General features: G+C 40.1%; 1 protein-coding gene across 2 annotated transcripts in view; it reads right to left on the bottom strand.

The window, feature by feature from the left end:
- The window catches only part of wu:fb95e10 (nucleolar protein dao-5), a 40,228-nt gene that overhangs the window by 7,167 nt on the left and 19,709 nt on the right, over positions 1–13,352 (bottom strand). For both annotated transcript variants that reach the window (XM_044100432.1, XM_044100431.1), the window contains exons 2-3: positions 8,692–9,425; positions 7,693–7,780 (exon numbers count right to left, since the gene is read on the bottom strand). In XM_044100432.1, the coding sequence (XP_043956367.1) occupies positions 7,693–7,780; positions 8,692–9,316 (713 nt within the window). In that variant the 5' untranslated portion in view covers positions 9,317–9,425. The remainder of the gene's footprint in view (positions 1–7,692; positions 7,781–8,691; positions 9,426–13,352) is intronic.

Below are 13,352 nucleotides of genomic sequence, written 5' to 3'. Positions count from 1 at the left end.
AAAAAACGTTGTCGCTAAATCTGATAACCCAAAACAGGGTTTTGAGATTTGATGTTTTATTTCATCAAACTCACAGGATGCCAGCAATACGCATTTTCAAAAGGTCACGTCTCCTACCTCTTTTGTGGGTCTGATGTGAAAGATGGGAGATCCAGCTTTCCAACTTGTTGGAAGTATTTGTCTTTATTTTTTTTGTCCCTGGTTAACAAAATAGAAACTTTAAAATTTCAACTTCAATTGAGTGATTTTTTAAAATTTTTTATTATTTGCCCCACTACAATTAGAAAGTTAAAAATCTTAAGTTACAAGGTTAGAAGAATGAGGACAATAAGAAGATAAAAACTGGCACCATGAGAGATGAAGGATGCTAATTGGATATTCAGGAAGAGCAATCATAATAATCTGTGCGATGAAGGGAATACAGATTATCCAGACAGGTCGGGTGACTATAAGAAGCCCTGGATTTAACATGGTCACTGAGAGAAAACGGCAAGAGAGTGAAAAAAAGTTGACATTTAGTCCATACTTTTGTCCCATTTTGCTTTTAATGACCAATTACCAAAAAGGTCATTTAAGACATGATAAATATTAACTATCACTGTTTTAAAGTTTTTCATTAGTTTTGACGTGTCTTTAACTATTACCAGTGTTTGCGCAACTGAATTCAAGACAATAAAGCTGAGCGGATTACAGTGACAAGAGTCCAGTTAAAAGCACTGGGATTGTGTATTTTGAACCTTGCACCAGGTTATTTGATGAGGAGGTGAGCGATCACACAATCGCCCAACTAATGGTTCAATGTCATGGACACAGCCTCATCTTCACAGGGATATCTTCAGGTCAGATTACACCATCTGTTGTTTACACCACAAGTCCTCCACCTTTTACTCTTGCTGCTCTTTCTGGCTAACTGGCTGTGTGGTGTGAATGCCTGATAGACTGGAGCTAGAGACCTTTATGTGCTCCCGCAGCCACACCTTGAAAAAAGGTTACGTCTGTTTCCCTGAATATTTTATTTTCCAATAAGCATTGTTTGGGAAACTTCTTCCCCATGTCAGTAAGGAAATTATGGAAATGTTAATTAGTTTTTTTGGGGTTTTTTTCTAAGCCCTACTTGGACTTTTAAAGTTCATTTAGCACTTTCTGGTTTCGTGACGGCTAATTATTAGGAATGGATGTGTAAACTTTGCTTTCAGTTAACAATTAAACGCACACAAATTGCAAGCATGACAAAAAATGTGCTAAGTCTCTCTGGACAGAGGTAATCGTTTTGAATCAAACAGAAAATGAACCACAGGTGCAGAAGAAGAACGAAGATGTAACATAGTAACGCTCTGCTAACGGAAGCAATAAGGTCGCCGTCATCTGTGGATAAATGTTTAAAGTTTATTCAGCAATGGGAACCGTCAGTATCGTCATAAGTCAAAGGACGCTAATAAAAAAAAAGCACAACTCATAGCAACGGTCTTTTGTGGAGAACTGACTGCATCTCCCATAGAGAAGTCAGTTTGGATATGTAGTCAGAGCTAAGAGTGGTGGTAGAGAACCCTAAAACATACAAAGATATTTATGTTATGATGACGACTATATGCAGCTCCAGTGAACCTCTAATCTCATTACATTACCTTCAATCTGTTATTTCCTAATGACTCCTGAATTGGCCGCAGACCGTCACAGACTGACATCTTGTGTAATCTGAGATTAGAAGCAGTTAACCGCAACTGCTACACAGAGCCCAAATACACTGATGCTTCACTCTATAATTAAGTTCACCGTCAACTGAGTGACTGACAAACACCCAAGAGTGTTTTGTTTAAATTATGGTGCTGGTTTCACCTCAGAGGGAAATCTGTCTTCATTGTTTCCATCTTACCACAGACCTTCCATGGAGACACACCATAAATTGAGGTTAAAGCTAATTTTGAACACAACACCCAGAAAGGCACTGGAGCTGAAAAATCATGTATTACTCAGTCAGCTAGTTGCTCCCGGCCCACTGATGCACAGAGCAGAACACTGAAAGTTCGCCTTGTTCGCCTCAGGATGGCTGACGACATTTTAGCTTAACGCAGATCTGCATGCGCGCTTTCAAAGAGCTGCATACGTACTGCAGACTTTGAACCTGGCTGCCTGCTGGGAATTCTGTGCTGCCACAAAATGAGACCGAGGCGAATGAGTATGTAAAAGAAAACTAAGACTTAAGGCATCTCCTTGCAGCAGAGACAACTATAACAAGGGGAATATATCAATTAAACCGTCTAAATAATGTTTAGTACCATAATAGTGGCTTTATCTTTATTTTTGGCTTTAAATTTGACCTGAAGTTAAATGTCAGAGTAATATCAGTAGAACTAGACTTTAAATGAAAACTAATGTGTAAATGTTGTGTAAATCTTGTGTAAATCTTGATTTTATTTATTTATAATAACAATAGTTTCTCAGTCATTTTACAAAGAATATAATAGAAATTATTAGAATGCCTCATAGAGGTTTTTCGTACCGCTTGAACTTATTCACATTTGTAACATTATGGAATCAAACTTTAACATATTTCCCTTGAATTTTATGAGACATGAACAAAAAGGGATGAACAATTACAGAATGGAAGATAATGGACAGACTACTAGGAAAATGCTAAACTTTTCTCTCTGGTTAGATATTTCTAGCAAGTTGTGCACTTTCTACTAATTTGAAATCACTAAACAGATTTCAAATAGTGTGTATGTTCCCACAGAGAACATTTAAAATCAGTCAGTGAATATCAAGGCTATTTTGCACAGCTTCCAATCAAATACATTGCCAATTTATGCAAAACATTTTAAATAAAAGGAAGCAAGGGAAAATGGAGTCCATGATGCTTTCAATAAAGCCCTCTGAAAAGTAATAATATATCTTATCTTATTTTTAAACTGCCCACTGATTTTAACTCTGAACAGAGCAGACATGTGTGCTATATGTTTTTATTCTTCTGAGAGAAACTTCCACTTCAGTCATTAAACATCTGTGGATTATTACAAACTGAGTTAAAATTGGTTTTAATCCAGTTAGCAACTATGAAATTAGCCAAAATCAAATCTGGAACCAAATGTTAATCCCAAATAGAGCACTTCCTCATTCACTTTGGGTCATTTAAAATCAATGTACTCACAGTTCGGAGTGGCTGTCCATGGCTTTTAAACCATAATGGAAAACAAACAGTCAAAGGCAGGCTGCAGCGACGCTCCTGCAGGTGAGTACCTGCTTAGTGTCACCTTAAATTGGTATTCTACCAGGATTACACAGTATTTAGCTCCATCCATCTTCAGATCAACTCTGATTGGCTTCTCTAAACGGTGCATTGACAATGAGACGCAATGTGAGTTTTTCTGGACAGGGTATTTTGGGTGTAGATCAGAGAGCACCTTTTGTCGCAGGTTAGCATCGCCCCCTACATGGCAAACTGCGGCGGGGACTTCTAACTTTCTTTTCACAGGGACGTTCTTCTTGCCGGGTTTATGGAGTACATAACTCAGCTCCTCTAGAGTCATCATGGCCCTCTTGGCTGCTTCATATATTAGCTCTCTCCTAGCCCACGCAGTCAGTTTAGGTGGACGCCCATAGGCTGGTAGGTTTTGTGAGGTGCCAAGCTCTTTTACAATGTGACTTTTAAGGAAGTTGGTTATAGTGGATTGCAATTACTGGTGTGAAAGTAAAAGTGGTCTGAATCGCTTCGTTGACTTTAAATTGACAAATAAATTAGGAAAACTGTACATTAAAGTATACATAATTTGCAAATGTTAAGCTTATATTTCAAACAGAAATATAAAAGCATCTCTTCTCTAGCAGTCCCTGTCCTGAATATCTCCGTTATGTCTGCGGTTCGAGTGAAACACCCACATTGTTTTTGTCACAGCCAGAAGTGTGCCAATTCATTCCGACCTAATCCATTTAGTAATTGGCTCTGCGGCCGCATCCTGAAATAATCGCCCCGGAGCGAGACTGCGCCGCAGAGTCACTGGCCGCGCCCACGGTAGGACGGGAGATTTACTGCCTGTGCAACATGGGATCTGCTTGACAGCGGACCGCTGAAGAAGAAGCCCTTCCTGCTGCTGCTTACCGGGCACTCACCGATGTCAGAGCATTACATTAACTTAATTTGTTGACTCATGAGGGCGGCATTCAATCCACTCCAATAAAAATTTATCATCCCTCGGGGACCATCGGCGGAGAAAAGGAGCATGACTAATGTAGGAACATGGGCGGCGATGTTTGCACATTAAAGTCTGAATGCCCTGGTATCCTCTGCTCTACAATCGCTTTATCCTCACCTTCCTCTCTAAACTGCGTTGCATCTTTTCCTTATTCTTTCTCCCTTCTACAGCCCTCTTCCTTTCATGCAACCATTTTGATTTCAATTTGCTTCGATGTATCCAAAGACAGACTTAAATGCCCATGTGCCATGTGTCCAGAGAGCCAGCATGCCCGTCTGCCTCCCTCCCCCATCTTTGCCTTCCCATCATGCAGAGTATTACACCGGCAGACGAACTCATGTCCTGCATAGTAATTGGCTTCTATTCCTCTGATGCAGGTGCACCACACGTCCTGTCTACAGTTCCAAAGACCGGGAGAATCCTTTTGTAGCCTCTGTATTGCACGAGAACCCTGCTGTCTCTGTAAACTAGGCAGGATTTATTCCTTCAGCTCAACATAAATACCAAAAAAAGACAGAAAGCATTGAAGAAGTAATCGACACAAAAGGCTTCATGTACGAAAATTGAGCTCTTATTCAAATGCAAACCAGTAAAATCTATTTAAGGTGTAAACTTGATTAAATTAAACAAAAACCTAAAACATTAGCGAGTTGTTTTGAATTAGATTGATGCCACTTATTGAACCTGTTTGAGCTGAGCACCTTTATCTGTTAGATAACAAGAACCTGCTTTGGATTAAATGAAATCAGCTGCACTTTCAGAGGAAGACTAAGCAAACAGAAGCTCAGAGTTCATCTTCAGTTGTCTGATAACGGCCCTGAATTAAAAACCGAGTGAGTTAAGGAAAAAAGGTCAAAATCTAATTAAAGCTGAAATTTATGGCCCTGTCAAAGCCCACGACAGGATACAAAAGCTGACGCACGTCACGCCAAGAGTGCCTTCAAGGGTGTACAGGGCTTGTTTGAGGAGCCCATCAGTAGTAGTTATGTCACTCTGTTTGGGATGTAGGTCAGCAGCAAGAAAATCCTCCTCTGCGTCTAAATATACAACGCATCTGAAAAGTATCCACAGCGCTTCACGGTTTCCACATTTGTGTTGCAAACCTTATTCCAAACTGCATCAAATGAATCTCTTTCCAAAAGAATTCTTCACAAATACCCCGTTATGACAATGGGGGGGTGGGAGGCTTTAAGGTTTTTGTAAAGTTATAATAAAACACAAAAAACCCCAAGAAATCACATTTACGCAAGCATTCACAGCCTTTGCATACTTTGTATTAAGCAAAGGCCGAGTGGAATCAGTATCAATAGCAAACATCTGCAAAACGTAACATGGTAAGAACCTAATTACATCACTTGAATCGCCTTTATATGTGTACAAAAAACAGTGTGTGTTTTGGTGTGTGTGCCACCAGGTTGTCTTTCCTTTAAGGTGGAGGCTGACAAATATATACTCTATGATTGCTTTGCATTTTTAGACAATCTGTGCTTATTTTTAAGTCAGTAGCAACTGAATACCCACCTTGGGTTGGGAGAATTCAGAAGGGTCAGTGTTGTTCCTCTGGAACAGCCGATGCTGTTGATTAAATGAAGTTGTTTTATCTGCGTTACCGTTAGGTTTGTTTGTTTAATGAGGTAATCAGCAGAGTAGCAAATAGCATCACTTTCCTGCATTTATTTATTTGATTTCTCTTTGGGGGAAGTACATTAATGAGTCCGGTCCTTTTTCAGCCATTCGAGACAGATTTGGAATTAGTCTCAAACATTACTAATCAGCATTTAAGCTACCCTAGTTTTCAAATGAGCAGACAATAATGGGAAAAATACTGGAGGAACACAATAACCTTTTCAGCCGTACGGAGTGAAATCATCAGGACAGTTGGTATGTGCTGCTCAGCTACGGTTCTACACTACGCAAGCGATTACCAACATGACCTTGTATAATTCTGTTTAACGAGATGTTTGCACATCAACCATTGTATAAAGCAGTAATCTGAGTGTAATCTCCACAATCCAGCTGCTACACAGGGCACAAGGAGACGAGAGAGGAGGGGAGGGGGGAGGGATTTCAAACGCCGGACTCACGGTGACAGGCTACTTAGTGTGAGTTAGAGGAGGTGCGTGCAACAATAGCACAAATAAAAAAAACACTTCCACATTTTCACTAGGGTACTTTATTTCTACTTCATTGTTTTATACCAATGACTTTTATTCTGCGTTTGAAAAGTCTTGCTAGAGGATTTCTGTTATAACTGCAGATTTACTTCTATCTCTGAAGATTTATCTAAAATGTTTTATGGAATAATTTAAACTTGTTCCATCTTACTACACTTTGGGTAATGGCTATGAAAAGCAGCTGAAGAGTTAAAAGTGGGGTGTCTGTTAGAGTACTTCTGAAATCTTTTAAAAATCATTGACGACATTGCTACTGGTGTGAATAGAATTAAAGTGGACAACGTGTTATTTGCTCACAGTTTTTGTCCGTTTTTGTAGAAATGCACAATTGCTTCAGAAATGTAACTTTCCGAAGCCAGATTGGTCTTGACCGATTATTTTCTGGGCACAAAGTTAGAAAACTCCAACCCTCTTTCTGAGCAGTAAACACACCATGCTAAAATGCAATTTAAATGATTAAAATTCTTCCTTATTGTGTCATGAGGTTCTATGAGTCTTTCATTGAAACAAGCTGACGGCATATTTTAATAAAAAACTATTTTTTTTAAAATCTGAAACCATGAGTGATTTGTGGGGAATTCTTAAACTTTCCCCATTTTCTTTTCTTAACTGGTATCTAGTCCAACAATGTGCCCACACACACACACACACACACACACACACACACAAGCAGACCAACAAAATAACATACCAGAGAGGAAAAAAGAAGTCACTAGTTTCCCAAACAAACCAGACTCCCCAAGGCTCTATCTGGTCATAACTCGGATGTGGACAAAGACTTCGTTCAGCCTCATGTCCTCACCTACCACGGAGCCACCTCAGGATCTAACATCATGCACACAGTGTGACTCAGGTGAGGAACACAAGTTGGACTGATCGCCACACGGAAACAACACGCCGCCCCACAAGAACTCACAACAAGTGTTGGGTTTAAAGAAGCAGATCCGCTGAGAGGATTCTGTTGTTCCCCGTCCTGTTTTAAACTCCTCCCTCCAAAAACTTGTTTTATTAATAAAGCTGAATAATGCCCGCTCTGATGAAACTCCGCAAGGCATTCCTCTCAGGCTTGTTCCAACACTGGCTGCCTGCTGGCCTACTTATGCCTGGCTTTTATGTGGGGGATCATTGTCCTTCGTTCCTCCAGGGAGTTCTTTCTTTAACAGAATCCTCTTTGAACCAGCAGCCAAATTCAAGCCTTTTCAACCAACTGCTGTTTACTGCAATAACTCTCGGCCAATGAAATTGGATTATTTCTATCAGAGGGGTGGACTTATTGATTTGTAGAAGAAAAAGCAAATTTTCCTGAACAGTGTTTGAATCATTTTTACCTGGTTGCTTTGGAAACCGGGGGTTTATCCATCTTGGATGAGGCAATGGAGCTAGTCTTGGTTAGAGCTGCAGAGGCGGGTTTGGAAGCTGGAGGAGACAGGATTGAGAAATTAATGTTGGGAGGACATTATTCAACAATGCAGACTTAAATAGTTGCTTAAGTCACAGATTTAGGTCAGGCAGATGTTTCTTTTATAGACTGTTAAAGTGATCTGGGGCAAATTTGACATGTGTAATGTGCATAAAAATCCATGCAGTGCGTAGGTATTGTATTATTGCATATCACTAAACAATGCTTGTTTAAATGGTGCAGAAAAATGTGTGATTATACATACAGAGCCTTGCAAAAGAAATCATACCCTTTAAAAATGTTTTCATCAACTCATGTTGCAAAGTAGCACATAGCTGCAAAGTGGGTGGGGTATTTATTATTTTTTAGATATAGATACAAACAATAGCCTATATTTGCACACTTACGCTAACCGTAATCAGAGTTTAAGATCAATTTAAATATCATGAAATGTTCAAACTGATTTCAATTTTGAAAACCACCCCAGTCAGCACCTGGCTGTCTGTGAAGTTGGTTACTGTGCGCTGCGCTGGTCTCAGGAGTGAAGTAAAATTGAACAGTTAAAGAAGAGGGAGAGAAAGGGTGAAAGAAAGGTATCCAAGGAAGGTTGAGCTGAACACAGTTTTAGTTCAAAGTCTGTCAAAACGACTCCAATGTTAACACATGATGCATTTGAACTATTGTAAGGTGGTTAATTGATAAAGTTTAGCCCTTAAATTACATCAATTCATGTTTCAGATATGTTTGGAAGGATTAAAAAAAGTCTTACAGGAAATCCTTCCACTATGCAAATCTGTGCATATTCACACTGAATCCTAATAAAAACATTCAAGTGTTTGGTTGTAATGTACCTTTGCAAGGCACTGCAACTTAAAAACAAACAACAAAACACCCTACAAGTTGGAATCAGCACAGAAACACAACTGACCTGGTGTCTTTTTTGCAGCAGCAGCAGCAGTAGCAGTGGATTTTACCCCATTAGCAGTACCAGATGTTGTCTTTCTGGCTGCTGGTGCTCCAGTTGTTGACTTTGTGCTGCTAGTAGCAGGGAGGGTCCCTGGAGCTCTTTTCTCCCCAACTTTAGTTGTGGTCCTGGAAGTTGGTGTTGCTGCTGCACCGGTTGGTTTTTTGGTGGCAGTAGAGGTCGGGGTGCTCTTTTTATCTGCAGCAGGTGTCGTCTTCTTAATGACGCCATTCGTCTGAGGCTTCGATGTGCCGTTCGACAGACGGGACACGTTGGAACGTGGGCCGGACAGAGTCTTGGGTGAGCTCGTGGCGCTGAGTTTTGTCTTGGGCGTGGCCTTGTTGGTAGTCTTGGCTTTAGCATCGCCGGAGGCCTTGGCGACCATCTTGGCAGCGGGGGTTTCCTTGCCCCGATCTGCCGGTGGCTTCGCTTCACTCACATCTCCAGCTGGATGGTGCAGCATCTCCCCAGCTGGGATGTCTACGAGGTTGGGCTCCGGCTCTGCGGCCGGAGCCGGCTCATTTGCTGGATCCGAGTCCAATGTTTCCATTGGCTCCAGTGCTGCCGTGGCGACCCCATCCGGCTTCATCTCCCCTTCGAATGATGGTGTTCCGTCTCCGCAGGGCAAGACCGGTTGACTTGAAACTCAAGAGGACGACGGCGACTCAGGAGACTTTCTGAAGAGTGCAGGGGCTAATCTGGAAAAAGATTAGAGAATACTTAGAGCAGAGTTAGACAACAAGACCAGGCATGAAACACGTCTGGCTTCACTATCAGGATTTGAAGGAATGTTTGTAGCTTCAGGAATCAGATAAGGCAGGTGGTGCTATTTTAACCACCGTGCACACATAAATGTATCATATTGCGCATATATATCAACCGGGTGTGTAGTGTTATGTAACTTACAAGCCTAATGAGTTAACTAACATATCCAAACAAACAAACAACAAAAACAAGTTAGCATTTTAAAATGCCTTTTTGTAAGATTTTGACTGTATACAGGACAAATCTGGAAGAGAAACACATTTTTTTAGCTGATAGGTGGAACTTAAAGGCTACATTTAAGAGGTGTAAACTTGTCAGATCGATACCTTTATGGGGCAAAGGGGGGAACAACAAGAAGGGCAACAAGTCTGCTGCAGAACAGAACGAGCCTACTCTACAAATTGTCTACATTGATCTCGATGCCAACTGGACTGCAGTGCTGAACAACCCCCCAGTGTGCTGCTTAAAAAGCTCAGCGACACAGTTGGCAAAAGTAGCGCTCACTGGTTGTGTTCTTCGTTTTCTGTACAAAGTGGAAGAGGAGTCACTAGTATCAAATAGTTTTCTAGGATCACAGTGCCTAGAAAAATAGTTTTCTTGGCACTGTAGCAAGGAAGCATAAAAATATGCAAAATGTGTATTTGGCATAAATATCACTAATCAAGTTTTATACTCAGTCAAGCAGCTTTTCCACATAGTCTTCTTTGTGAGTGACACACATTGTTTTCATAATTTTTTCTAATGTTGATTTCCAGATCATAACTTGATGAAGTCAGATCTTCTCCTGCAGACAGGCGTGTTGACACGCCTTGTCAACATGTTTACAAGTAAACTGTAATGTGTTTTATGTAGGAAACAATTATAAACTAGATTTCTAATTTTTTCAAAATAAAATTTGAAAAGTGCTTAGTGAAAGAGCGCGGGAGCACAAGAAGTAAAGTATTGATTAAATTCAAGTGTGCACCACAATTTTCAGATTTTTTTAATCTGGAAAACATTTTTCAAACCACATACCTCTGTCTTTTGACAACACGATATGCTGCTGATGTTCATCTCTTTCGTAAAATTTTGAGAAAACCACAATAACGTTTTTAATTGTACTGCAACAAAGTGAACAAAGAAGGCTATGGACATTTTTATAAAGGCAGTACATGTGTATTTACCACCAACTCAAATTTAAGACTTCTAAAAACCATTATGAATGGAAATGAACACCTCTATCTCCACTGAAATGTACAAAACCTCATCCAGCCAACTGGTTATATATTTGGACATGTACTTCTTTAGACACAAAAATGTATATCTAGGTATATGAGCAGTGAGTTAATAGTAGCATAAACTGTCTTGAGTCACAGAAAAACGAAGATGTCTGAGTGTGACTCAAACTTTTACCTGATAGAAAAAATCCAGGAGGAAAAACAATTCATAGAGCATATGAAATTAAATACTTCTGTCAAGACAAAATTTAAGACTTGTAATTAACGTATTCACTGCAAATTTTTATAAAAATGAATTTAAGACATTTTAATACATTTAAGACTTTACAGGACGCGCTATACCTTGATATAGGTAGGAAAAGTTTGCAAGAAAAGAAGAATTAACAAAAAGAACATACAGCTCATGAGAGCAAATAATAAAAAAATAATAATAATAAAAAAAAAATCAAACACTGTATGCTGTGAGACATCAGAAATGGCCCAGCTGCTTCAAGTACAGCACATAGCCAGGGGAGTGTGAGGGGTAACAGGAAGCTGGCTTGTCGAAGTTTACAAACAGCTTTAGCAGCCGGCTGTGCAGGAAGTTAAGCAGCGAGACAAACACTCAGGCAATCCTGAGGCCAGCGAAGAGGAAGACGCTTGGCCTGTGGAGCCTGGGAACAGAACCGGGAAGGTGGGAATGGACGGAGGACTGACGAGACAAGGAAAAAACAAGGCATAAAATGACCTCACTGCTGGCTGCCTGGCCCCACTTTAAAATCCAGACATCGTGATTCCTCCTAGTTTCCACTGTCCTAAACTTGCTCACAGACTCACACTTCTATTTGGAGATGGGGACAGACATCATCTTTATTCCGCCGGCTTCTTGGAAACACTTCATCGTGTTTTTGTCCCTCTTTAGTCATTCTCTGCTCATCCTCCAGACCAAATCGTATACAGTTAAAAAGACCCTCCTTCATCCTTAACTGATCCTCCCTTTCTCCAAACTGTGTCCCTCCCCCCCCACCCACCACCACCACCACCTCCTCTGTTTCCTTCAGCCACCCCCTTGCCCCCCCCACCACCACCACTGCCTCGGCTTTGCTTCGATCGCTCTGTTCTCTGTTTGCCACGGCGCAGATGGCTGGAGCAGCTGAGCAGGGCCAGAGGGGGAAAGAACGAAAACGAGGAGGGGAAGAAAAAAAAAAAAGGGTCCATGTATCCCAAAACCCACACAGCTAGCGCAACAGGCTGCAGCCAAAACACTGACTGGTAGTTGCTAAGAGTGACTCATGCTAACAAACTTCCAACTTTGGAGTTAGAAGACGTTGTGTGCTGACTTTTCCTCTTGTTTCAAAGAGTTCTAAAGCGTGCATAGAAATTAGTGCTGGGATTTGATCAAAAGATGTATTCTTCAGATTAACTAAATATAAAATTGCACGTTTTCAAAAGGTGTTCTAGAAAATGTTTTGCTGTCTCAAACCAAACATCTCATGTTATCCAGTTTTTTCATGTTCAGGAAGGTTTAAAAGAAGTCACTTTGTTTCAAACATAATTTAGAAATGTTAATTTTAAACTGATTGTGCTTCAGTGGAAGGATAATTCATGGTTGTAATGAGTAGGCCACATACCACCTTGGTTTTATCCAAACGATCATCGCTGGATTTTTATTTTTTTGGTTTTATTTAATTTTTTTAAAGAACATTTTTGGCACCAGTGTGGGCTTTATTCGACAGTACTCTGACAGAAAGTGGACAAAGAGAGGAAAGACATTTAGTGAAGGAACCAAGGACAGAATTCAAACTAGAGGTTTGCGATAATCCGACAAGAAAATACAGGACAAATATCGCCGATGCTGATATCGATACTGATACCTTTTCTATTGTTTGTTATAACAAATGTCTGAATGTTAGGAGTTTTTTATGGGTTTTTTCCCTCTGAAATATTTTTGCTATAATCCAGAAGAGAATTCTGACAAAGTTGATGAAAAACATAACATGATGAACAGAGAAAGTGGAATCAAAATGTGTATTTTTCCTAAATAATCCAAAATATATATAAGTTGAGAGTAAATCAAAACATATTTTTTAGATAAAGTTGAGAAACTGCAACACAAAAATTTAATAAATTTCAAGAGGGAATATGAAACTGAACTCATCAATCTGAAACTGATACCAACTTGACAGTGATATCATCTACATTTGTTGCATTGTTGGCCGCAGTACAAGACCATGTAACACACTTTTTCTGCTTTGAACTGAGCAACCTTAGTTCAAAGGTCGGATTACCTATTTAAACTTCAACGTCAAAATAGGTAATGCGATTATCTGCATTTTGTGATATCAACGTTAAACTTTTCTGATTAATCGTGTGTTAAAGCTTTAACGTTAACAATCCAAGTATAAAAAGTACATAAGGTTTAGTTAGTACAATGATGTCTGCCGTTCATATTAGCACTTCACTGTTTTACGCTGACGCCATTGTAGCCATCAATGCAACGACCTAACTCAACCAGGAAGTCAAACCATGTCCGAGCCCAATTCCCTCCTCTCTCTTTAAAACTGCTCGGCTCCCGATCTTCCCACAGCAGGAGAAAGCATGTGGCCTCACTATTCATTGCTCTACTCCTCTGCAAAGTCCCAAACACTCACTGTGTGTGTGTAA

The sequence above is a fragment of the Gambusia affinis genome, linkage group LG19 (assembly GCF_019740435.1).
Source record: "Gambusia affinis linkage group LG19, SWU_Gaff_1.0, whole genome shotgun sequence".
Lineage (NCBI taxonomy): Eukaryota > Metazoa > Chordata > Actinopteri > Cyprinodontiformes > Poeciliidae > Gambusia > Gambusia affinis.
This window is presented reverse-complemented; position numbering and strand designations above follow the sequence as displayed.